General features: G+C 41.2%; 1 protein-coding gene and 1 non-coding gene across 2 annotated transcripts; both read right to left on the reverse strand.

The window, feature by feature from the left end:
- Positions 1 to 2537: 2537 nt before the first annotated feature.
- On the reverse strand, positions 2538 to 2641 carry LOC122727019. The gene has a single exon (XR_006352999.1). It is a non-coding gene; the product is annotated as a U6 spliceosomal RNA (small nuclear RNA).
- Positions 2642 to 3657: 1016 nt separating this feature from the next.
- On the reverse strand, positions 3658 to 14894 carry G6PC1 (glucose-6-phosphatase catalytic subunit 1). The gene is made up of 5 exons (XM_044003877.1): positions 14599 to 14894; positions 12803 to 12912; positions 10872 to 10977; positions 8462 to 8577; positions 3658 to 5751 (listed from the first exon to the last, which is right to left on the reverse strand). Exons 1-5 carry the CDS (start codon positions 14826 to 14828, stop codon positions 5240 to 5242), a joined length of 1074 nt encoding a protein of 357 aa, XP_043859812.1. The 5' UTR covers positions 14829 to 14894; the 3' UTR covers positions 3658 to 5239.
- Positions 14895 to 27244: the final 12350 nt, after the last annotated feature.

The raw sequence follows: 27244 nt of genomic DNA on the forward strand, positions 1-27244 counted from the left end.
TGCTCCAAAAGAACCTAAGTCTAAATCTAAACTATGAACCTAATCTTCTTCCCTTCCCCAGGGAGGGAGGAGGAATTATGCTATCTATGGTGATGGAGAGAGAGAGAGAGAGAGAGAGAGAGAGAGAGAGAGAGAGAGAGAGAGAGAGAGAGAGAGAGAGAGAGAATATCCAGGATTATATGGAAGGTAAGTATTAGTCTAGAGGTTAGAACTAGGTTCAAAAGAAATTTTATTGGATGAAGTTACTGATAGTTTCTATGATAAAAAGAGATTTTATTGATTCATATTTTCTATCTTACCAAAACCAGAAAAGGACCAAAAGAACTGTAGGCACAGTGCAGCCTCTTGCAGTCCTTTGGGTGAAAGGGCTAGAGTTAGCTCTTCTGAGGCCATTTGTTAAGGCACCTTTAGAGACAAGTTTTAAGGGGTTTCCTCTTCCCACAAATGCAGTAGGACTGAAAGTATGTACTTAAAGAGAAAATCATGCTTGACTGAGTGATACTGCCCATACAAAGGTGAGGGCCAGCATGAGGGAGTAATTCATTCTCTTGCTCACCAAGTTATCACCTTCTACCCCCTACACTGCTGGAATCACATTTACCCACGAATGCAAGTGCTAGACTTAGAAACTTGCCTGTCATCTATAACTCTGAAGACCTCATCGTATACATTCTTTGTTCTTTGTTCTCTATATCCTACAATGGCCTTTGTACAAAAGCAATAAAGCTTGATATTACTGAATATCATAGATATTCACTAACTTAAGACTGTGCTATTAAAAATAGCCATAAATCACATTATTACATCTGTTTTAATTTCAGTGTGGAGGATACTATTTCTTTCTTTCTTTTTAATTAATTTTTTTTTTATTCTTTGCAAGGCGATGAGGGTTAAGTGACTTGCCCAGGGTCCCACAGCTAGTAAGTGTCAAGTGTCTGAGACCAGATTTGAACTCAGGTCCTCCTGAATCCAGGGCTGGTGCTTTATACACTGTGCCACCTAGCTACCCCCGATACTATTTATTTCTAGAGTCCTTTTTATCAGGCTTCTTGCACTGGCCCTAGATATAAAGTGTTAAACATGTGGTGCCTACACTCCAAATAAACTAGATTAAAATATAATTTAACAAAAGAAATAAAATATAATAGAACATAGATAATGTTATTATGTGGTTTTCTAAGTCAATATGTGGCCCACAGGGATCCTTTTATGTGATTTAGTGACCCCCATTTCTTTTTTGAGTTTGATACCACTGACCTAGATAACCAAGTCATTAAGGAAAAATAATAGTTGCATAGCAGTGCACATTTATATAATTTTATGAAGTATACAAAGTACTTTATATACATTATCTCATTTGCTCTTGACAAAGAATTCTAGTATAAAGAGGCAGACCTTTCAACAGACTAAAACTTTCACCTCTATCTCAGTCTGGGGATTTGGACCTCTCAGAAGATTCCTAAATCTGCTAAGAATTCAGAACTCTTTGGACACAAATACCAAAACGTTCCTTGGTTTCCGCATTTGTAAAATGAGGGAAGTTGGACAAGATAATATCTAAAGTAGCTTCTATTTCTAAATTCCTCTTCCTCAAGAGACCCAGATTTGTTCTAACTAGTCAAAATCTTTTAATACCTAAAGGTCTTCATAACAGAAATAAGGAAGAGTGGCTCAGGTAATTCTGAGATACCCAAGATAATAGACATTATTTAGCAAAATAAACCTGTAGAAGCAGCAGCAGCCTTGGAGTTATTCCTTAGCACTTTGACCACCTTTGCCGAAATCTTATGGACAATACATTATCAGACTGGGGGCAGCTAGGTGGCACAGTGGATAAAGCACCGGCCCTGGATTCAGGAGGACCTGAGTTCAAATCTGGTCTCAGAAACTTGACACTTACTAGCTGTGTGACCCTGGGCAAGTCACTTAACCTTCATTGCCCTGCAAAAAACATTATCAGACCTGGAATCGTTCCTTTTCCTGTTTTGTTAGAGTGATCTATATTGACTTAGAGCCTATAACCAGGGTAATCTTTACCTGAACATAAAATCTTTTCGAGACCTGTATAGCCCTCATTGCCTATAGTTTTGATTAGCCTCTAATTCCTGCCAGCATAGTCTGTGTAACTTTATCCTTCTCTGGCAAACCCAAGTTGACCTCTCTATCCTAATATGGCTCTGCCTTAGTCAGGTCTATTGCAGGTATCAGAAAGGAAACACTAGAGAAAATGCATCCTACTCAGACAGAAATTCCCAGTGTCCTTCTCCTTAATCCCTCCAGCCTAGGGAGTTTTGCCCTGACTGTAGGAGTATTGAAGGTCCTGACTCAGTCTCACAGCCTCGCCTATGCCCATTTTTGGACTTAGTGGAAGAAAAAGCAAAGAATCTGTGAGAGGCAGAAGTAGCAGAAGGGCTCCCAGCACGAGGTAACCAACACAAATACTAGGGAGCTATCTCTGGAGAGGGTAAGGGTTACAATTCTGATCCTGATATTTCCCAAGGGCATGGGTTTCTTATCCTATTTCTTTCTTTCTTTTTTAAAATATGGAACGCTTCACGAATTTGCGTGTCATCCTTGCGCAGGAGCCATGCATTAGCATGTATTATTCCAATTTTAGTATATGTGCTGCCAAAGCGAGCACTCTTATCCTATTTCTTAAAAAAAAAATCTTGCCTTGTGTATTTAAAATTTTGTTTTGTTTTCTTAAGGGAAATGTAATAAAGCTATTCATTAATGAACTGATAAATTATGTGCTGTTGTTTGAATGTAGCTTTCAGTGAGGTGATTGGAAACAGCTGGGGAGGGGAGATAGATTTAAAATTGCTGCATTTTCTCAGAATAAGATTTCTGGTTGGAGGTTCACAGCTGATAAAGAGAGTTATTGCCTTTTTGTTTGTTTTTTAAACAACTTTCCAGGTCAGAGAGAATAAATTCACTGGGGTTTCTTTGAGCAGACAAGTTAACAACTATGGCTGGGCAGCTAAGTGGGTTGGAATCAAGGCAAGCATCTGCCATTATCTCCATCTGGTTTGAAAGGAAAACAACTCCTTCAGTGGGAAAAGGACTTTAGCTGTGACTAGAGAGAAAATTATACTCCAGGGGGAGGAATAGAGCTCTGCCTACAAAAAGGAGAGGGACAGTGTGAGTGACTGACATCTCTGCTTACCTGTATACATACAGCCACCATCACTTGTATATCGGTGACTATCCTGATGGACTCTGTTCCACTATGTTCTTCTCCTTTTTTTTGATCCATGTTGAAATGATCAGCCCTGCCTAAACCATTACTTCAAACATATGCCATTCCTACCAGAGTCTGCTGCCTGCCCAGGACAGGGCACTTCCATTTTCTTTTTTTTTGTTGTTTGTTTGTTTGTTTTTAGTGAGGCAATTGGGGTTAAGTGACTTGCCCAGGGTCACACAGCTAGTAAGTGTTAAGTGTCTGAGGCCAGATTTGAACTCAGGTCCTCCTGAATCCAGGGCCAGTGCTCTATCCACTGTGCTATCTAGCTGCCCCTTCCATTTTCTTAAAGGGAAATTTAGGTACAGAATCTGAATGACTTGCTCAGAAAAGGAAAGAAAGAGGCAACAAACTCAAGCCATGAATAAAAACCCAGGGTCTTGTTATACCTGAAATATAATAATCACATAAACTTGTTTTTCTTAAAAATATTTTAATAAAATACTGCACATATATATTATACATTTTCTCATACAGATATTATGTCCAGGATTGTTGGTATGGATCATAGTATGTATATGTAATTGATAGCAAACACAAGGACTGTCAAATAAATAGGTTTCAACATTTTTCTTTTTGAAACTCTCTTTTGAAAGCAAATTCATCTGAGAAGCCCTTCTGGAGACTAGGAAAAGAAGAGTGTGGTCTTTCCTCCCACTTTCTTTCCTTTCCCACTTGGGCCAGAGGAAGGAGTCACATTTGCTTTCTAGGAATCAAAAGTAACATTGGAGTGACCTTCTGGGAAGCTAGAAAGGCTGCCCTCCCTTTGCCATTTTTCCCACTATCCTAGAACTTAACCTAAAAATATAGAAGCACCAGAAGAGATTGCCTTTTTCAGAGAGCTGGGAATAAGATGATGGACTGGAGGTGGGGCCATTGGGAGACAGACAGCAGGAGGAAAGTGAGATAACATGACGCAGAGAAGGAACAGGTGTAAGAGAATAATTTAAATGATGACCCCTGTAATGGAAAAAAAAAAAAGCAATGTGGAAAGACATTAGCACTCTCATCAATGCAGGGACCAGTCTCTATTTCAGAGGACTGATCGTGAAACATACCTTTTCTCTTCCTTATGGTGGACTATAGGAGTTGAAGACAACTGATGTTATCAGATGTGGTCAATGTGTTGGTTTGTTTTGCTTAACTAAACTTTTTTATTATGAGGAAGGGTTGAGAGGGGAGGCAGAAGCTGGAGGAGGAAGGAGGGAAGCCATTAGAAAGTGACCTAGATTCTTCAAAAAGAGCATAGGACATGTTTTTTAAAAAAATAATAATAATAACAGGTGCAATTAAGGGCAAACAAAATGTCTCTGGATATCCTGACCCAGAGGTAGGTTATCTATCTCATCTCAGTCATTTAAAAACACTGGTAATAGTATGTTGAGCATATCAATTCAGGAAAAAAAGATAAGAAGAATTACTTATCTTGATGCCTATGCATCATTTTTGCAGGCTGGTCAGCCCATTAGGGAAAATGCCTTTACTTAGATAATTCAAACCTATTGGTGCCATTCAGGTAATATTTGTCATATGATTTAAAAAAAATACATAATATGCAAAATCCTCAGAAATCCTCTTCAATCTCTACTTTCCCCCCCTCCCCACCATTCTGCTTCTTCCTCCTTTTCTCAGCTTGAATAGACATGGCTGGGAAAAATTCACAAGTGAGATCCCCAGGCTGAACTCGGGTACTAGGGACTGGTGAGGCCTGTCTCATGTGGAAGTTCTGCTACTGTGGATTGGACAGAATAAAAGTAACAGGCCTCATGAGAGAGTCCAAGACTGCAGTCTCCGTAATCAGAGAAGTTCTTTGGAATGTTGCAGGTCACTCAGAAGCCTCACTAGCTCTCAAAGAATCACCCTACAAAAAGGATTTAGGATTCTAACGAAATGAGAGCCAATGGTTCAACTCCTGAACCTGCTGGCCACACCATAGGCTGTCAGAGCGCAGCTGAGCCCCAAGTGGCACAATTCATTTATACTCAAGTCTCCAGGTCCCTATAAAGATTTCTTCTCGGACTGGCCCAGGATCCGGGAGAAGGAATAAGGGATAAGGCTAACAGAAGTCAGAGGCACTGCTGCACTCTTGCAAAAAGACAATGCATAGAAAAGCATCTCCACCTGGGATGGGGGTTTGAAAGCATCAAAAAGATGCAAGATGACCAGCGAGGCCACAATACAACACAGGCGGAAGGAGAGCTGCTTGTTCTGTTTCCCTTTACAACTCTCCTTATACATACTGGAGTTGAGGGCCAGGCCCAGGCCAAAGAGGGTCCCAAGGTTCTTGAGCAGACTAGCAAAGGGGGTGGTGTCAATGTGGACCCATTCTGGCCGCTCACACCACTTCTTGGCTTTCTCTAGGGTCCATAGGAGGTCAATCCCCAACCCTTTCAGTATCAGGTAAAATCCAATAGCGAAGCTAAATAGGAAGAAGGTGGTCACAAAATACTTCTTGAGACTGGCATTGTAGATGCTCTGGATGTGTTGGAAAGTTTCAGCAACAGCCATACCTGGATAATTACCAGATGAAAATGACATTAGGAACTGGGGGGAATCTTCAGATATGGTATTAGAGGGTGATGTGCCACAAACCCTGTCAGAAGTAGAGGGGAGAGGCAGCTAGGTTGGCACAGTGGATAGAGCACCGGCCCTGGAGTCAGGAGGACCTGAGTTCAAATCCGGCCTCAGACACTTAACACTTACTAGCTGTGTGACCCTGGGCAAGTCACTTAACCCCTCACTTAAAAAAAAAAAAAGAACTAGAGGGGAACATAAGAAGCAGCAACTTGATCTGAGTAGCTCTCTAGTATAGTGTGGCATTACAAAAGGCCCTTCTTAAAACCTATGACATTTTTTTTCAAATCCCCAAACCGACAACTTGTCCTTTTCTGCCTCCTCTACCCTGCTCTTTCTGTGCTGGACCCCCTTATGCCTAGCACCTGATCTTGGCCCCCTGAACTACCTAGAATAACTAAGGCTGCCATGGAGGTTACTTAGATATTTTACTAAAGCATAATTTTGGGCATCTGGATGGGGAAGTGGATAGAGTGCCTGGAGCCAGGAAGAACTGAATTCTAATACAATCTCAGATACGTCCTAGCTGTTTGACCCTGGGCAAGTCACTTAACCCTGTTTGCCTCATTTTGCTCATCTGTAAAATGAGATGGAGAAGGAAATGGCAAATCGTTCCAGTATCTTGGTGAAGAAAACCCCAGATGGTTGGACATGACTGAACAACAACAAAAGTATAATTTAGGTTGAGAAAACTCTTATCTAGCTTGTTTTACTGCCTTTGCTCCTTTTAATTCTATGTTCTCTCTTCTTTTAATATCTTTTAATTTATTTTAAATATGTTTATATGAAATCAGATCTGCCCCCCCAAAAAATCAAAGTTTTGTGGGGTGGGTATATATATATTTAAATATATATATATATTTTTTTGGTGGGGCAATGAGGGTTAAGTGACTTGCCCAGGGTCACACAGCTAGTAAGTGTCAAATGTCAGCTGGATTTGAACTCAGGTCTTCCTGAATCCAGGGCCAGTGCTTTATCCACTTCAACACCTAGCTGCCCCCTTTTTTATATATCTTGTTTACATTATTGGAATTTTGAGAAGTACTACTTCTTCCTCTCCCTCCCCCCTCCAGCAAATTAATCCTCTCCTTTAAAGATGTGGGGGACTGAGGGTATAAAACACGGACCAGGTGTATGGATTATTTTTTCTTATCTTAAAAAAAATTTGTTGTACAAGGGGTAACATGCTGGATGAAGGGAAACAAATATAGTTGAAAATTAAAATAATGAAAGAAAGGATATCCACAAAATATTTTTAAAACCAAAAGAATTTTTTTTGGGGGGCAATGAGGGTTAAGTGACTTGCCCAGGGTCACACAGCTAGTAGGTATCAAGTGTCCGAGGTCTGATTTGAACTCAGGTCCTCCTGAATCCAGGGCCAGTGCTCCATCCACTGTGCCACCTAGCTGCCCCAAAACCAAAAGAATTTTTAAAATAAAAATAAGATGGATTTTGACAACAGGGGGAGAAAATGAACCTTCCATTGTGCTATATATTCTGTTCTTAAACATCTCTAAGCAGTGTGAATGACAACTATTCTCAGCAATACAATGATCCAAAACAATCCCAAAGCACTAATAGAGAAACATACTATCCACCTCCAAAGAACTGATACTGATTGAACAGAGACTGAAGCATGCTATTTTTTTCTTTTATTCAAGTTTTCTTGTACAAAATGACTAATAGGGTAATGTTTTACATAATTACACATGTATAACCCATATCTGATTGCTTACCACCTCAGGAAGGGGGGAGGGGAGGGAGGGAAGGAGGGATAAAATTTGGAACTCAAAACTATAAATAAAAATGGTTATTACTTTTCAAAAAGATCTCTAAGCAAGGGAAGATCCACAAGGATCATGAGAACAAGGATCGTGTCTTATCTAAACTTTGCATCTGCCCTAGGACTAAAGACAGCATTCTGGACATTATTAGGACATTGCCTAATAAATGTTTATGGAAAGAATGATATAATGAATGGCGTTTCCACAGTTGCCCTCTTATTACAAATTCCAAGGGCTACTATTCCAAGTACTCCTCCAAAGTCAAAGTTCTTTCTTATGCCTGCCCTAAATGCCTTCCGCAGCCTTTTTGGCTCAGTTTGTAAACTATAGGCTTACCCCACTTTAAAATAACCAGAATGCATGAAAATCTGAATTAACAAAAATTAACAAAGGTTTATTTGTATTTTTTTTTCTTGGCAGTTGTTTATTTCTTCTTTTTAAAATTTTTTTTTGGCTGGGCAATTGGGGTTAAGTGACTTGCCCAGGGTCACACAGCTAGTGTATTTTTTTTAAAAGGATTCCTTTATATATGGAATTTCCCTAGAGCTTTTTTGGTTGCTGTTTGTTATTGTTACAATTTGGTAAACTGACTTGAAGCTAAGTTCCTAGAAAACACTAAGCGTATAATGGAGAATATGACTCCATTCGCAAAATTATGGTTTCCATACCACTTTTCAGGAACATACGTATTATGTAAAGCAAAGCATACCTTGCTGTCAAAAATGGAAGTACTCTAAACTTTCTACCTTTGATTTGCAACCCAGTAAAATCCAACAACATAAATAAGATTCACAATGCGGGGGGGGTGGCATGTTGCATAGTTAGGAGGAGCCAGAAAGAAGATGTTGCAAGTATTACTGACCTGAGAGGACTCCAGCAACAACCTGATGAGGGAAATGGGCAGCAAGATAGATTCGGGACAGACAGACATTGAGCTGTACAAGCCAGAACCCCAACCACAGAAGCACCTGCAGGCACCTACAATATGAAACCCAAACACAGAATTGAGATACAGAGCAGAAATGCTATTCAATAAAACAACCTCTAAAGGTAACACTGGGATACCGTAAGTTCTTTTAGTCAGAAATCCTATTAGATTATAATAGTTAACATGGAACCTTAAAGCTAGAAGGGACCTTTAGTTCAAAATCTAGCTAAAGCATCAATTCTCTCTCTCTCCAATAATCCCAACAAGTGTTCATACAGCCTCTATACAAACACTTCCAGGAACAGTTTACTGATGCTTTCTTTAAAGGTAGTGTTTTCCATTTTCAGACACTTCTAGGGGTCAGCTAGGTGATGCAGTGGATAGAGCACTGGCCCTGGATTCAGGAGGACCTGAGTTCAAATCCAGCCTCAGACACTTGACACTTACTAGCTGTGTGACTGTGGGTAAGTCACAACCCTCATTGCCTTGCAAAAGGGAAAAAAAGAAAAATAAAAAAAAGGACACTTCTACTATTATATTGAGCTGAACTTTTGTAACTCCCACACCCTGCTCCAGGTTATTGTCCTCTAGATTCTGAGCAGAGTTTCTGTTAAAAATCGTTTATATAAGGGCAGCTAGGTGGCGCAGTGGATAAAGCACCGGCCCTGAATTCAGGAGCACCTGAGTTCAAATCCGGCCTCAGACACTTGCCACTTACTAGCTGTGTGACCCTGGGCAAGTCACTTAACCCCCATTGCCCCACCCCCCAAAAATATTTTATATAATTGAAGGCAGTGATCATATCCCCACTGTCTTCTTTCTCTAAGCTAAACATGTCTAGTTCCATCAGGTGATCATCATCACTTTAATCCTCACATCAAGTGATCATAGTTCCCTTGCCATCCTGGTTGCCTTCTGGATACACTCTGATTTGCTAGTAACCCACCTACAATGGGATGCATAGAACTGGACACAATACTCCAGAGATAGAGTCTGGCCAGGGCAGAGTACTATAGGGCTACCATTTCTTTCATTCTGGATTAATGCAACCTAAGAGAGCATTGGCTTCCTTGCAACATATTGAGCTTGCAATCAGCTAAAACCCCCAGGTCATTGTCTAGTTACATCTTCCACATCCTGTATTTGGGTGACTAATTTTTTTTTTAATTAAGTGAGAGGGCAGCTAGGTGGTGCAGTGGATAAAGCACCGGCCCTGAATTCAGTAGTATCTGAGTTCGAATCTGACCTCAGATACTTGACACTTACTAGCTGTGTGACCATGGGCAAGTCACTTAACCCCTCATTGCCTTGCCCCCCCCAAAAAAAATTAAGTGAAAGATTTTACATTTTTCTATGTTAAATTTCATCTTGAGAAGTAGTATGGCTTAGTGAATAGAAAGGTGGCCCTGGAATCAGGAAGACCTGAGTTCATGTCCTTCCTGCTACAAATATGTGACTCTGACCAAGTTTCTTAACCTCTCAATGCCCCTGTGCAATTTTCTAAGACTATAAGTTGCAGAGACAGTGATAACTTGCATTAGAAGAGGAAGTCCCTGACTAGGAGCCTCCTAAACCTAGAAATCACAGGTCAGATAAAAAACAATCCCAGGGGTGGCTAGGTGGCTCAGTGGATAAAGCACCGGCCCTGGATTCAGGAATTCCTGAGTTCAAATCTGGCCTCAGACACTTAACACTTACTAGCTGTGTGACCCTGGGCAAGTCACTTAACCCCATTGCCCCGTAAAAAAAAAACAACCAAAAACAATCCCAAACCAATAAATATTTATCTTATTAGACTTTGTCATCCAATGCGTTAGCCCTCTATCCCAGCTTTGTGCTATTGGTAAATTTGATACAAATCCCATCTGTGTTTCAGTAGATAGAAATATCGAAGGAAGGGAATAAGCATCTATATGGCATCTACTATGTGGCAGTTCTTGTGCTAAGCACTTTACAGTGTTATCACATTTGATCCTCATAACAACCTTTTGAAGTAAATATTATTTTTATCCCCATTTTACAGTTAGGAAACTGAGGCAAGCAGAGGTTAGATGACTTGCCCAAGGTCACAAAGCTAGGAAATGTCTGAGGCGAGATTTGAACTTAGGTCTGCCTGACTCTGAGTTCAGTGCTCTATCCAATGTGTGGCTACCTACCTCAGAATAATGAATAGAATAGGACTCCCATTTAATAAGAGTGCCTCAAATTTACCAGCCCAATTTGAAAATATGAGAATAGACTGGGGAGAGTGGGAGGGAGAGAAAGAAGATTAGTCAGCTAAAGAACTGATTGATCCTTTCCTCCTTCCCTTAGTCTCTCAACCAGTCACTGGAAGCTTCCTTACCGGAACCTGAGAGTCGGCTTCTTCTTTCCACGAGTAAGGGAGAGGATGGATGTAACAATCACATAGTATACACCTGCTGCACCCATGGCATGGCCTGAAGGACTACCTGGAAGACCAAAAGGAAATGCAGTGCCTTAGATACTGGCACACACACACACACAAAAGAAAGGCAGGCAGAAAGAAAGAAGGGAAGGAAGGAGAGAGGGAGGGAGGGAAGGAAGGAAGGAAGGAAAAAGAAAGAAAGAGAGAGGAAGAAAGAAGGAAGAGAGAAAAGAAGAGAAAGAAAGGAAGGAATGGAATGGAATGGAATGGAATGGAATGGAATGGAATGGAATGGAATGGAATGGAATGGAATGGAATGGAATGGAATGGAATGGAAGGAAAGAAAGGAACCCACTATTACCCCTCACAAGGGCTCACTCTAGAAATGTTCTACCATTTGATTGAAAAATACCAATCTCATTTTAATGAATAAGGTTCAAACAAGGTGTGACTAATGTACAGACTTATGTGGCTCCATCCACAAAGCCTGGATGCTGGGCAGAGAAGAGTATCTAAGGTCTCCAGCCACTGCTACTTCCTTTTCCCTGGAGGAAACAAATTCAGGCTACCCTTTATAGATCCAAGGTTCCTGCCCTTTTCCTCTATGTTGACATCCTGGCTTGAGTGTAAGATACCAAAGCATTCCAACCTACTGCACCCAAGTAACAACACTTCCACATTAAACTTTTCTGCATTATAGCCACCTATCCAGCCAATGTACAAGTTTCTCCATCATTAAGTTTTGGAGAAACTGAGCCAGGGGTACTTAACCTAGGTTCTTCTTTCAGAGGGTCTATGAACTCGGATGGGAAAGAATGATGTCTTTATTTTCACTATTTCCTTCAATTATTTAAAATATTCTGAGAAAGGATCCAAATGCTTCATCAGACTGCCAGAAAGGTCTGTGATGCACAAAAAGGTTAAGAACCCCTTATACTCAATGGATTTCCAAAATGACATGGGCATAGTTAACTAGCAAATAGATGTTTACTTACAAATAATATTTGAACTGAATTGTAGTTGGGTTAAATGGAAGCTAATGAAAAATCATAGAATCCAACGGCTCAAAGGTACCACAGAAGCCACCTGTATAATCTGTACCAGTCCTTGATGTCCCCCTCGAGTGGTCATCCAGTCTCAGTCTGAAGAGAGTCCATCCCACTTCTGGATAGTTCTGATAGTAAAGAGACTTTTCCTTATATAAAAACTAAATCTACCTCTCTTCCACTTCCACTTATTACTTATTACTTTGTGCTATGGGCCAGAATGAATTTTCTCTTTTCCCTATTTGTTATTTGTTTAGTTGTTTCAGTTCCAATTCCTCATGACCCCATTTGGAGTTTTCTTGGCCAAGATACTGGAGTGGTTTGCCATTTCCTTCTCTGCCTCATTTTACAGATGAGTAAACTGAGGCAAACAGGGTTAAGTGACTTGCCCAGGGTCACACTGCTAATAAGTGTCTGAGGCTGGGTTGAACTCAGGTCTTCCTAATTCCAGGCCCAGTGCTCTGTCCATTGCACCACCTAGCTGACCTATAACACAGCATCGTTAACAACCCCAATAATAGCTCCTATTTGTAGTTACAAAGTGCTTGAGGGGGGCAGCTAGGTGGCGCAGTGGATAGAGCACCGGCCCTGGAGTCAGGAGTACCTGAGTTCAAATCCGGCCTCAGACACTTAACACTTACTAGCTGTGTGACCCTGGGCAAGTCACTTAACCCCAATTGCCTCACTAAAAAACAAAACAAAACAAACAAAAAAAAAAAAACCAAAGTGCTTGAGGAATACTTCATTGAGCCTCACAACCGCTCAGTTTCTATTATAAGCAAAGTCTTCATCACGCTCCCGTCTCTACAAAGTTAGCATGAGATATTCTCAATGGAATCTCACCTGGTCCAGTCTCACAGGTGTTGGGGAACTGCTTTATCACAGGCACGGATGTGCTTACATAGTAGTCAGTGTCTAGTACCCACCAGTATGGACGCTGTCCAAAAAGAATCCTGTCAGGGAGAAAGAAAGTTGTAAGATCACAGGATCTTCTTTACCAGAGAGTGAGAGAGTATATCGGGAAGAGGTGTCACGATTACTTTCCTAAATCACAGTGTCAGCACTGGAAGGGACTTTGAACAGCACCAATCTAGCCAATCCTGACATTTTACAGATGAGGAAACTTGGGTTCAGAAAATAAAGCAACTTGCAGAATTAATGGAATAAGTTGGTCTCAAGGTCTCTTTCCTTTCTCATCATGGTCTCATGCTACCCTAACCAACCCCAAAAGGATAGAGGAACTGCAGTTTAAAACTTGGACTCGTCTGTGCTTAACCAAATGCATGTTCGTCTTCCTCTCTCTTCTCTTCAGTTAAGGGAGCCCTAAATTTCCACAGTCACAGGATTATAAGGGCCACGTGCCCCTCCCATTCCCACAAGAATCCCTATTTTCCAAGAACTGCAGAGCATTTCTTATCTGGGAAATGCATCCCGTGAGCTTCTATCTTTATCCTTTCTGTTTTGGAATAAAAGACAGTGAACAAATGTCTTTTTCTTTTTTTCATTTAAACATAGACTAGAAAGATACATTTTTCATTTTAGTAAAAGAAATGTCAAATTTAAGTCAAGATTCTTCTGTCACTCTAAGGTTATAAAATGATGGGTTCCTTTCGGATTTAAAGACAATCGTTTTCTCCCCTGCTGATAGTTAAGGATTCGGGTTTTGAACAAAATCAAATGTCACTAATTCAGAACCCACTAATCTAGTGGTCAGTGTATACAATCTATTACATAACTCTTATTAAGTACAAAGTTTGAAAGAATTTCATCTATAAATTTCGGGGGGGGGCAGCTAGGTGGTGCAGTGGATAGGGCACCAGCCCTGGAGTCAGGAGGACCTGAGTTCAAATCTGGGCTCAGATACTTAACACTAGCTGTGTGACCTTGGGCAAGTCACTTAACCCCAATTGCCTCACCAAAAAAAAAAATGTGTTTATAAATTTCTGGGGTCTTCTAGGTGAGTAGAGAAGATAGTCATTTATAATTAGCAGCTTTTTCTATCAAAGAACTCAAACATTTCTTCAATATACTTTCAATTTCTGTACCTAATAATTAATTCCTTAACATTAAAGGATTTGTATTGCTAATTCTATTTTTATCAGCTTACCACATTTTACTTGTTTGTATCTTTTTCTACCAGTTTTTATATTTTGTACTATATTTCAAAGGGTTTTTTTAAAAAGTTCATTCATTTTTCAAAATTGTCATTATTCAGACTTTTCACTAAATTAGATTAGCCTTCCTTAATTACATACTAGTTAGGTTTTACTCTCTTTGGAATGCAGGGATAAGGTTCTTCCTCAAATACTCGTGTGAGAAATTAAAAACAAAGGGGAGGGGGCAGCTAGGTGGCACAGTGGATAAAGCACTGGCCCTGGATTCAGGAGTACCTGAGTTCAAATCTGGACTCAGACACTTGACATTTACTAGCTGTGTGACCCTGAGCAAGTCACTTAACCCCCATTGCCCCACAAAAAAAAAAACCCAAAGGGGAGCAGCTGATGTTCTCCCAAAGAGTTTGGATAGGGATTGAAAAATAGGTTCCCTTTGGAGAGTCAATGGGAGACAGAACTCTTCCCCTTCCTAATCCCCCCAATTCCACCTCATTACTCTCCTTCCTTGCCCAGGTTCTTACTTACCACTTAAAAACCAAATTGAGCCAGTCTCCAATCACAGCCACCCAGAGGAGTTTGATGCCCACAGCCTCTTGAACATGGAACCAAATGGGAAAGAGGACATAGAAGGCATTCCTGAGATCTGCAAGCACTGAGACCATGATGAACCAGTCCTTAGAGTCCTTATAATTTACTTGGAGGTAGTGGGTCGATTGGATCCCAAAGTCATGAAGGACATTCATCCCTGCCTCCATCCTCGCTTCCTCTTGGCACTTCTGTAGGCCCTCGGCAAAGCACGTGAAGTTATTTCAGGCTCTGCTGTGATTATTCTGCTCTTAGATTGATCCTTGCCTCTGTTTTATACTCCCCGCTTCCAGCCGTAGGTCATTTCAACCCTGATCTTTGGACCCAAAAACCACTTTTGTCTAAAATCTATTGATCAAAGGTGCATCACCAGAAGATTGATGCAAACACATGTGGGGTGATTTACGTAAAATAGGAAAACAGGCACACAAAAACAGCCTGATCTGCCAGATACTCAGAAGGGGCAATTATTAACCTTTGGCATGCTGTTTGACATCACACACAACTGCCCTCCTGTCCTCTTAAATTAGGCCAAAGACATAAGATCAAGTTTAAACTGTCTACTGATTTTTGCTTCATTTGGAAAGTTCTCTGATTTGTATGCAGAGTTTGTACCCTCTGTTGTATACTCACTGGCTTGTTGGGGGGACGTAATGAAGTTAAAATGCCTTAGTTTAAATCCCTTTGAGTCATCTCTTTGGGTCCCCTAGAGATTCACGTTTCTAATTATTAATTTAAAGGAACCAGGCAGTTCTATGTCCTGAGAAGAGTTGTTGGTTTGATGTCCTCAGCTGTATCCAGTGTCAGAAATGTCTACGGTTTGGCAACCCCCTTTCTCAGTATTGTCGAGAGACAATATCATCACAAGATGGGCTAATTCATTAATTTGGCAGCCTTTATGAGGACTTTAAAAATCATTACTTGCAATTTACCTGAATGAATGCCCATCTGGGCAAAATCAAATGCACACAGAAGTAAAATGCCTATAGTCTTGCATGCCTCGATTCAGGGATGGCCAACAACATTGAGTGGAACCAAAATCCTTGCACCAATTGTCTTGAAATTTGGAAGAAGGACCCTGGATAAAGGTAGTACATACATGAAAAAGAAGATGAACTAAATAAAGCTGTCCTGACAAAAGGCATTTGTCATGGTAAGGTATAAGGGAAGTAAAATTTTTAAAGCAGCCAGTATTTTCTTTCTTCCCAACCAATGCAACTTCCTCTTAGGTAAGCCCAAGGAGGATGGTGTACTATATCTGGAGCAGAGAGGGATAGGTCGGCTTATTGGAGAGATGGGGAAGAGACTGAGAATGAAAAGGGTTGGAGCAAAGGCTGAGAGTGGTCCATGCTGGAAACAGTTACAGGAGGGGCTGGAATGGGAGATCCTAATTTGTCAAATTTTCTCATTGCATCAGCTCCTTCCTGGGAGGGTCCCACTCCCTAGTGGTGGTCAGGATGGATTTCATAATGAAACATATCAGTTGAACAATCTTATACATGGGGAGGTCCCTCTTTAGAGTTTATAGATAAGCCATTTCTCCTGTGGAAAGGAGCTACCCAGTACCAAGTAATTTTTTCTTCAAATCTCCTGCCCTAGTTTCATTTCTTTCTTTCTTTCTTTCTTTTTTTTTTTTTGGTGAGGCAATTGGGGTTAAGTGACTTGCCCAGGATCACATAGCTAGTAAGTGTTAAGTGTCTGAGGCCGGATTTGAACTCAGGTCTTCCTGACTCCAGGGCTAGTGCTCTATACACTACTCCGCCTAGCTGCCCCTACACCACCTAGCTGCCCCCCTAGTTTCAATTGCATGAGGGTAATCTATGTATAAAGTGATCAGACACTGCCTATGTACAGTAAGACAACAATCCTGGACCCCCCTAGAGTTAGACGTCCCAGGGGCCAGAGTCTCTGAGTCTCACAAGTTTTGGTCATGTGCCCAGCATGTGGGGAGCAAGAGGAGGGCACTATCTTCTAGTGAGAACAACAGGGAGCTCTGCTCTTCATGATAAGGAGTCATTGTGGGGCTGATATTTATGTTCAGCAAAAGCAGAGCATGGGACTTTGGGCAATCTGCCAGGTTTGGTGACAAGCTTGGCTGGAATAACCATGGATTACATCATGAAACTATTACTGGTCTCCAACTGTCTCTCACCTACCAACACCTCCCATTCTCCCCTTAGCCTAGGTAGCAATCCTTTTCTGCTGTTTTCTGCAAAATTTTATCACGTGATAGAAGGAGCTAAAGCACCAATTAGATAGCTGGTTGGGGAAGATAACCGGTGGAAGACTCTCAAATATCTCCAAATAGCAAACCCTCAAAGATCTTTTGGATATTTGGCAAAGAAAATTGACTCTGGAGTCCTGGGTTAAAATCCTGTCACTGATACTACTGTATGACCTTAAGCAAATTACTGAATATCCCTGAGCCTCAGTTTCCTCATCTATTTTTTTAAAAAAAGCTAGGAGATTGGATGAGATGATTCTGAGATTCCTTTCAGTTCTAGCTGGAAGCTACCATTTATTCCCCGTGTGACCTTGGGTAAGTCACTTTTCTCTGGCTCTCAGTTTCTTCCCCTGTAAAACAAGAGGCACTGGATTAGATGACTTCTAGTGTCTCTTCCAACTCTAACACTCTATGGTAGAAAGTCAACCCCTAAAGGGCAGGATCTGTTTCCTTTTAGTCTTCATTTCCCCTTGCACATAGTAGGTATTTCAATAAACACTTGTTGAATTAGCTGAATTGGTTGTATTTTGCAAGAGTCATTTGAGATGGTGGAAATTTGTTTTACTGCATGGAGCCTCCATAAATTTCATTCCACCTTTCCTTAGTCACCTTTTCCAGAAAATGGCAATTCTCCCTTTGAAGAATTTCTTGCTTTGATCTAACTTCAATCTCCCCCTTTGCAGTTTGACTCCATTCCCTTTTGTTTGGAAATGTTTAACTGCCCTTTAGGGAAATGTCTGGTCAGCAACCAGGAGACAGTTAAGATGGAAAAGTTTATGGAGTTCTCTTTGACTGGTGAGCCAGCTGGTCACTCTTAAGACACACTTAAAAACACAATTTTTGCATGGCTGGAGTTTCTGTTTGGGGGAAGAAATGGAGAGAAATTTGTCTCCCAGAAAGTACATTTTGGACTGACATGATTAAAAGGACTTGTTCATTTCAGTAGAATCTACAGGGCTGGGAACCCAGGGCTCTAAAGGGGAGAGGAACTGCTATGTCCTTGTTTTCTTGTTGCCATGGTATGAGCTAGTGCATTTTTGGAATAATACAAGGAGAAAGCCCTCATTACCAAAGCCGACCTCCCTCTGAGTAGCAGAAAAATGGGTTTCTTTGCAGATTCACATTCAGAATTTGAGTTTGCCAATTCTAAGCTGTGTAGCTTTTTTAAAAATTGTCTTTTTAAACCACTTTTGGAGGATTTTCTTGGTGGGGAATGGTGGATAGGTGTAGTATTTAGGAGAAGAAGATGGAAATCAATAAGACAAGCGACTGTTACCTTTGAAATGACCCTACACATCTCTACAAAAACACATTAAAAAAACAGGTTGGGGAAAGAGATGGATTAATTATTGTTAGCCAGTGAAAATGACTGACTTATCTTAGGGCTCAGTGAGAAAGTTCAGCTATAGGACCTTGAACTGTTCATCTGTTAACCAGGTGAAAGGAGCATGGTTTGTGTCCCAGTCACTCTAGATGGGTAGGGTGAACACACTGTCCATTAAAATGCGCGCGCGCACGCACACACACACACCCTGAAGTCATTATTTGTGGTCATTTAAAAAAATTGAATAGTCAAAGCTCTTTTTTTTTTTTTTTGGCAGGGCAATGAGGGTTAAGTGACTTGCCCAGGGTCACACAGCTAGTAAGTGTCAAGTGTCTGAAGCCAGATTTGAACCCAGGTACTCCTGAATCCAGGGCCGGTGCTTTACCACTGCGCCATCTAGCTGCCCCCGTCAAAGATCTTTCTAACTATAGTTACTTCTTTACCAGTCTTCCACTTTTCAGTCTACCTTTATTTCAGTACTTTTAATTCAGTGCTCAATTACTGATTTCCTTCTACAAAAGCTGAATGAATCAATGAATTTTTAAAAGCATGTATTTTGGACCTGCTATGTGCTGAGCATTGTTAGGAACTGGTAGAAAGACAAAGTTACATAAGACAAGATTCTGGACCTCAGAATCATCAAGTGCCCTAAGGTCTCTTGCAGCTCTAAGTCTATGAGCCTTGTGACCCCCATTGGAATCACAAACTGAATCTCTTCCCTGGGGAAAAAGAAGTCTGGTTCAGCCTTCCAGAAGTCTTTCTGATTGATGGGACAACAGACTCCTTGGTTCCTTACCTTACAAAAAAATGTTCAATCCAATTCAGTAAACATTTATTATTTACTGTGGGCAGAAGAGTGTGCTATGTCCTGGGAACAAGGTTGGGGATGGGGGAGGAACAGGAATTTGGAAAAGATTTCCTCCTCGTGGAGCTTGAAGTCTAATAGAGGCATTTGACAAATAAACAGCTAATTATGATTATAATATTTGTTGAATTGAATTGAACAAGTTGCATTTTGCAAGAGGCATTTGAGAGAGTGCCATGGAAGTCCAAGGGGGTAGCGGGGGAGGGTTGTTGGGGCAGTAGGGAAGGTTTGAAAGATGAATTGCTGGGTAGAAGTAGAGGTGAGAAAGACCATTAGTCCCCAAAGGCGGTGATAAAGACCTGTACTAGGATGATAACACTGGGACTAGAGGAAAGAAGGGTGAGAACTAAATTCCAGATAGAATTGACACTTCTTGATAACTTATTGAATGCAAGAGGTAAGGGAGGAAGCAAAGATAAACAGGGGCTTTAAACTTTGATGACTGTATGGTGCCATAGATAGTGAACTGTGGAGGTTGTTTTTATTTCATTCTTTCTTTCTTTCTTTCTTCTTCTTCTTATTATTACCCTTCTTTGGCAGGACTAAACCACCCTCAGGAATTTGGGAGGGAAAGAGTCTTCCTGATATCCAGCTTAAATTTCTACCCCTTTGAGCTAAAACTTTCTCGACTCTATTACTTAAGCTAGACAGAGGATTCCGTTTAGCCATCTAAAAACCTCAAAGTTATTGGTTGGGATAATTTGGAAAAGGCTCAGCTTCCATGGAAATATATTTTTTTTCATTCGGCCTGGAAAACAAGAGCTATTTCTGAAGAGGAATGTGACTGAGACTGAAACTCTAGCGGCATAAACCTTTGCTTGAGCTAACTCATCTGCCTTTTTTGAGACATGACTTACTGAACATGAATGCTGATCAAGATGCAAATAAAAGGAGATGTGAGGGAGCTGAGCCATCCATCTGCAGAGTGATGAGGAGGGACCCTTATAAGATAAAGGATTTAAACACATTACTAATGGAAGCTTTGGAAATAAAAGATTTTGCCCCACTCATTTAATACTTAGGAAGTTGACCTAATTTTACCAAATGCATGTCCCTCTCCTCCCTTACTTTGGCCCAGGCTCTTCTTTTTTTTTTTTTTTTTTTTAGTGAGGCAATTGGGGTTAAGTGACTTGCCCAGGGTCACACAGCTAGTAAGTGTTAAGTGTCTGAGGACGGATTTGAACTCAGGTCCTCCTGACTCTAGGGCCGGTGCTCTATCCACTGCGCCACCTAGCTGCCCGGCCCAGGCTCTTCTAAGCTTGGTCTAGGGTATTAAAATGTAAAAGAATGATTTGCTGATAGTAGTTATAATAATGATATATAGTATATATAAACATAATGATATCTTATATCATTCTATATAGTAGATATCATATACTATATTCTGTATGCTACATACGATATTCTTTATATGATATCCTTTGTGTTAAATATATAGTATATAATAATATAGTAGTTATAATAACAACAGCTGGAATTTATATAACACTTTAAAGTCTGCAAAGTACTCTACATGTGGTGGTGATGGTGATAGCTAACATTTATACAGTGCCTTCCAATGTGTCAGTCACTGTGCTAAGTGCTTTACAATAATTATTTCGTTAAATGATATAGACAATAATGCTATAGAGGTAGGTATTATTAATATCCCTGTTTTATAGATGAGGAAACTGGGGCAGACGGAGAGTTGGTGTCTTGCCCAGGGTTACACAGCTAGTAAGTGTCTGAGGCTGGATATGAATTCAGGTTTTGTCAACTCCAAATTATTACAAATTAGTTTGTATCTGTCCTGAACCTTGGATTAAGGTCTGGGGAGATCTCCAAATATATTTTGTGTCTCATTTCTCCATTAAGATTCTTATCTCTGGGGGCAGCTAGGTGGCGCAGTGGATAAAGCACTGGCCCTAGATTCAGGAGTACCTGAGTTCAAATCCGACCTCAGACACTTGACACTTACTAGCTGTGTGACCCTGGGCAAGTCACTTAATCCCCATTGCCCCGCCAAAACAAACAACAACAACAAAAAACAAAAAAAGATTCTTATCTCTATATCAGCTTCATGTGACCCCCCAAAGCATACTTATATTGTAGTTAAGTACACTTAATTGAAAGAGAATAGAACCCAGTATTGAGACTACCAAATGCTGCCCAAGAGAAAAAACAATCAGCCCTCAATGTGACTGGCAGCAGCTGCTGATGCAGTCAATAGCAGAGTTCACACATTTACTTTTCCCAACTAGTATTCCCAAAGAGCAGCACAAAGTTGACTTTTCCCAAAGGATCACAGGCAGTCCCAAAGGACTCCTCTATAAAGAATTAACCTTCATTACTTCCTGTTTCTTCTTCCTCTTACAGATAAGGGCTTTTCTGGCAGCCCTCTCTGACTATTGTAGATGTATTTTACAGTCCCTAAACACTCACCAGGAGACTGAAACCCTCCAGGGTCTCCCAAACTCCTGCTTTCCCACAGCCATGTCTCACTTTTCTCCCCAGTGTTCTGGGGAAGAGGTGTCTGTCCCAGCTCCAACTCCAGGATGCCCAAGAAAGGGAATCTGCTACGATGCAAGGTGCCCCCTTTCCTGTTACACCTGGGTGGCCACCAGCCCTGGCTAGAGCTTGGTGGTCTCTTTTAGCTGTCTCCATCCCTGTGTCTCTGCTTGCCTAAGCTACACTGTCCAGTTAATTCTCCTCATGGCACTGATTCAATGTGTCATTTTATGACATCTCTCTACTGTATGGACTTTGAATACTTCCTTTCAGCACCCTATGGTTCAGGTCTCACATGTACACAGGTCCAAGTGAAATAAAAATAAAGTGCAAAAGAACTAACGAAGACTGAACATTGCACTAAATCATTGCAGGATAAAGAGAGAATATCTCACAGGATTATAGATTTAGAGATGAAAGGGAACTTAGAGGTCATACCATCTAACTCTCTTCTTTTATATATGGAGAAAGATGAAGTGACCTATGTGTGAAGTGTGGACCAAGGCCACATAACTTATAAGAAGCAGAACTGGGATATGAGCCCATGTCCTCTGTCTCTTCTGGGATTGGGGTGAAGGAGGAAAAAATGGAAATCTTCCTTTAAGAGATATTCTGAGGGGGGGCAGCTAGGTGGCGCAGTGGATAGAGCACCAGCCCTGGAGTCAGGAGTACCTGAGTTCAAATCTGACCTCAGATGCTTGACACTTACTAGCTGTGTGACCCTGGGCAAGTCACTTAACCCCAATTGCCTCACCAAAAAAAGAAAGAGAGAGATACTCTGTATATCTGCTTCAGTTGCCTCACGAAACTGCAAAAGCTCATTCAGCCTATACAACAGAGTCACAACTAAGAAGTCTTGTGCCCAGTGCAAATTCAGTACAGGGGTGTGACAGGCAGAGGGCAGTCTGCCACAGTTAGGTGAATCACACATGTAGATGGAGTGACCAGTCTCCTAGAGAGTCTGGCACTAGCCTCAAGACATGGTCAGTGAACCCCACCCCACCTCCAACCTCCTAAACCCCAGTCGGAGGTGGAGGGCATAGTAGTAGGGGAAAGAAAGCTCTGGAGAAGCACAGGACCCTTGGTGAATCCATGTGGGATTAATGAGCTGAAGAACTCCTGTGGGAGAGGGAAACAGGCCTTCTGTATCTCTATGTCCTGGGACAAAGCCCTAGGTGACCTTCCCCTAGTCATGGCTCTGCTGTCACATCTTCATCTTTTGGCCTTTAATATTTGCTTCTTAGTCAATGATTTTCAAGTTTTTTCCAACTTGTCTCTCCTGTATGCTGTCTAACAGAGCATAAAACCCAGTGCCACCTGGATCATACCTTCCCATTGGAATACTGTTTTTGGTGACACCAGTGATGCCCGATTTCCTGATAACTGCTATAAGTAAGTTACTGTCGTATTTTAAACATCAGCATCAAAGGAATCAGCTCACTAAACCCATACCAGAACTCATTCCAGGACCCACACTCAGAATGGCTCCTCCATAGTGAAAGCCAGGTCACCCTTCCTAAAATACTAACTTCCAGTGAAGAGCCAGAAGATCACTCTTGTTTCCCTTCTTTCTCATTATTTTCTTTTCCCTCATTCCCCTCATTTTTCTTTTCTAGCTAGAAGTAGAAACCTTAGAAGGTTTCATAGGAAAAAAATAGCTATACTCTGCAGTGAACTCAGCAGGGCCTCCCTGATATGGGAGGGGTGGAGACTCTGTGTGTGTGTGTGTGTGTGTGTGTGTGTGTAGGGTGATAATTAGGAAACCAGACTCCTGAGCATCTCAGTTCATACCCAGTCCTCCTGGAGAGCTACCAAATACCCTTGAGAATTATGTGACAGGACAAGGAAAAGGAGGCAAAGCCTGGGCTTCTTAATAAAATGGGCATGAAGGTGATTGGATAAGGATGTAAGAACTATTCTGAGCTACAAAAACAGCAGGAAACTCAGAGTGTTAGCTTGGGAATAAACAGCCGTCTGTGTCCCACTGTTTCCACGTCTCCCTGGACACAGGAGGCCTGTTTACAGTTCTGATCTTTTGCCAGAGAGACCGGGGAGAACAGGAGAGGCCCATAGAGGGAGGAAGAAATGCTTCACCTCCTCTTTTTTTCCTCAATTTTCACAAAGAAAAGTAGAGAGAACTGCTTCACTTTTTACAATTGCCTTTTTGCTTCTGCAAATTTGGAGGCAGATGAAGGGAGTTGGGGCATAAGGACAGGCGTGAGAAAAAAATAGAGAAACTGTTCGAGTGCTCCCCCCCCCCCGGGCCCCCAATGGCAGGATGTCAACTTTCATCTCTGGTCTCCTGCTTAAAGTGGTCACTTTCTTTCCTCAGAGTACTTCCAGCAAAACCCTTTACAGAGGCCTGATCTCCAAAAAGTACTTGGGCTGCTGATTATATTTTATTTTATTTATGTATTTATTTTTTTGGTGAGGCAATTGGGGTTAAGTGACTTGCCCAGAGTCACACAGCTAGTAAGTGTCTGAGGCCGGATTTGAACTCAGGTACTCCTGAATCCAGGGCCAGTGCTTATCCACTGCGCCACCTAGCTGCCTCTGGGCTGCTGATTATAAAGAAAAATACAAGTGTATAATTAATATGCATTCTATTCACATGGTATTCTTTTAAAATCTACCCCATCTCAAATGCCCAAAAGCCCAGCACAAATGGCTAATTGGTCTCTGGTGACTTCCCCTACAGGCCTGTCCCTCTGTACTAACTTATTTCCTAATATTTCCAACCCATTGTCTGGACAACCTGTTCTCATTGGTCCTCCATTTTGAACTTTGGGCACATCGGTGTTTGGTCTGTCCCTTCAAGTTTCATCTTGTCAGCGACCCAATCTGATCTAATCCCCAGCCCTCAATAGGCACTGATCAGTGAATCTGGCTAGCTTGGGTTTCAGAGACAGTTGTCAACTATAGATGGGAGTAGAGTTCCAGCAATTCAAAGGTGATTATTGAGGGATAGGCTCTTCCACAGGGGAAGGTACTTCTATGAGAAGGCAGACAGAAAGGGGAGGGCGGGGAACTAGACCTATATCCCCGAGAGATCAGAGGAAGAGGAAAAGGATCTATATGCACAAAAATGTGGATCTTTCCGTAGTCACAAAAACTGCAAACTGAGAAACTGAGGAACGGCTAAACAGATCATGGCATATGACTATAAGGGAATCCTATGGTGCTGTTGTTGTTTTTGTTTGTCCTTCATTCTTGAAGAGGACCAATGACAGTACAGGGTGATGTCTTGACTCTAAGAAGTATCAGATTTAAGTGAGGCAGAGCTGTGCAAAGTCATCAGCCTCACTCTCTCCTCCAGAATCATCAGAGTCCAACGGCAGGACGTAGATTGAGATGACTGGCGATGGCAGGGGGAGACCTTGGCCTTTTTAAGCTAAGGTCTTTCCCAGGTCTTAGTTTGTCTGAGGTAACTCCCATTCATTACTTAGAGGCTAAGTAAGAACTGGGGCAAAAGATGGCCTCGTTTGCCTTTACAAAAGAGTCAGTCAAGGAGGGGAAGACCCTCAGAGTTTCTGGCCAGAACAGAAACAACTGCTATTCATGTTCTCTTGTGCTAGAAGAAATGATGAAAGGTAAAACCTGGGAAGATGTGTATGATCTGATAACTAGTGAAGTGGATAGAACAAGGAAAGCAATTTATACATTAACAACAACACTGTAAGTGTAAACTACTCTAAAAACCACTGAAATGACCAACCTTGATCCCAAAGGACCAATAATAAAGGTTATTGCCCACCTCCTGACAAAAAGGTGACAGTCAAAAGGCAAAATCAGTCCTACAATTTTTGGACATGACCAATATGGAAATTTGTGGGAATTTTGCTTAACTATGAATACTTGGTTTTGGTTTTCTTTTTTGATTGGCTTTTTGGGGGGGGAGCTGGACAATGAGGAACTTGCCCCCAGGGTCACACAGCTGGTAAGAGTCAAGTGTCTGAGGTCAGATTTGAACTCAGGTCCTCCTGAATCCAGGGTCGGTGCTTTATCCTTGGTTTTCTTTTTCTTTTCTTTTCTTTTTTTTTTTGGTGAGGCAATTGGGGTTAAGTGACTTGCCTAGGGTCATACAGCTAGTAATTGTTAAATGTCTGAGGCTGGATTTGAACTCAGGTCCTCCTGAATTCATGGCTGGTGCTCTATCCACTGCACCACCTAGCTGCCCCCCTTTGTTTTCTTTTTCAATTATAGGGTAGAGTAGGAGAAAGAAAGGCAAATTTTATTTACTGAAAAAAATAAAATTTAATTTATAAGAAAGAAAGGGGCAGGGATACAAAACCATGTATATTTATTTCCCCATGAAGAATCCATTTGAACCCCATTCTCTTACCCTTTATTAGGAAAAGATCATTGAAGTCTTCCAGTCCCAGCAGGGAGAAATGGAAAGTGGATGAGAGAGAAGATCAGCTGTACGGGACCTGATACATGTTATCTAGAATAGAAGGTATGAGTGAGATTTTCCTCACCCCTTAGTTATAAGAGATTTAATGATGATAATAATCAGTACATCAACTGAAAATTATGATTTACTATATCTAGATATTTTATTCTAATTTATTTGTAGATTAAGTGAATAATAGAGCTAGTCTCAATGCTGGATGATTAGCAAAGCTGTATAATCATAAAGTCTTGCTAGAAATTATCCCTAGCCATCATCTGTCGCTTCTATACATCATCCTCTCCACCTCAGCATTTGGTGTCTAATAATTCTAGTTGGCAGATCGTGATTCTGATTAGCCGTCCTATTCTGATTAGCAATCCTAAATAGCTTCTAGCTAACATCTATTACATCGCAGTTTACAGATCATGGTATTCCCCACTACTAGCAAAGCTAGTAGCTAGAAAGCAAATTTTGGCTGATCAACCAATGATTGAAAATTTGAGAAGTTTGTCTAGAATTTGTAAGCCCTGTGAGGGTATAAAACCCTGGTGAGACCCAAGCTCGGGGTCTCTCAGGACCTACCCCTGATTGAGACCGGCTTTATTGTGAGACCGGTCCTCTCTCAATAAACCTATTTTCTTCAGCTTGGAGACTTTGTTGTTTCTTTCCTTCGTTGGACTTAGAAATTTTTGCAACAAAGGGAAAGGGCCCCCCTAAAGAAGGCTGGCTGAAAGAAAGATTGAGTATAAGTCCAGTCTCCACTCCAATAAACCAACAGTGAAACTGATAAAGAAAAGTGAGTAAACAGGCTAAAAGAAGACATGATGTGATGAATAAATATTCTGATGGAGAGGATAAGTGACTCAAAAATCCTTGATGAAAGAGAAAGCAAGACAGTAAATTCTAGCAGACTCCCCTTTAGTGGAACAATAGCAAGGACTTCTATAATGCTTTTTTTTTTTACTGTTTAGAATTTTATTTTCCAAATTACATGTAAAAACAAATTTTGACATCAATTTTTTAAAGCTTTGTGTTCCAACTTTTCTTCCTCCCTCCCTTCCCACCCCCTCCCCACCCCCAAGAACCCAAGCAATTCAATATAAGTTATATATGAGCAGTCATGGAAAAACATCTCCACATTAGCCAGGTTGTAAGAGAAAGACAATGCTTTTTTAAAAGTATATTGGGGGGTCAGCTAGATGGCGCAGTGGATGGAGCACCGGCCCTGGAGTCAGGAGTACCTGAGTTCAAATCCGGCCTCAGACACTTGACATTTACTAGCTGTGTGACCCT

Source organism: Dromiciops gliroides, chromosome 4, assembly GCF_019393635.1.
Source record: "Dromiciops gliroides isolate mDroGli1 chromosome 4, mDroGli1.pri, whole genome shotgun sequence".
Lineage (NCBI taxonomy): Eukaryota > Metazoa > Chordata > Mammalia > Microbiotheria > Microbiotheriidae > Dromiciops > Dromiciops gliroides.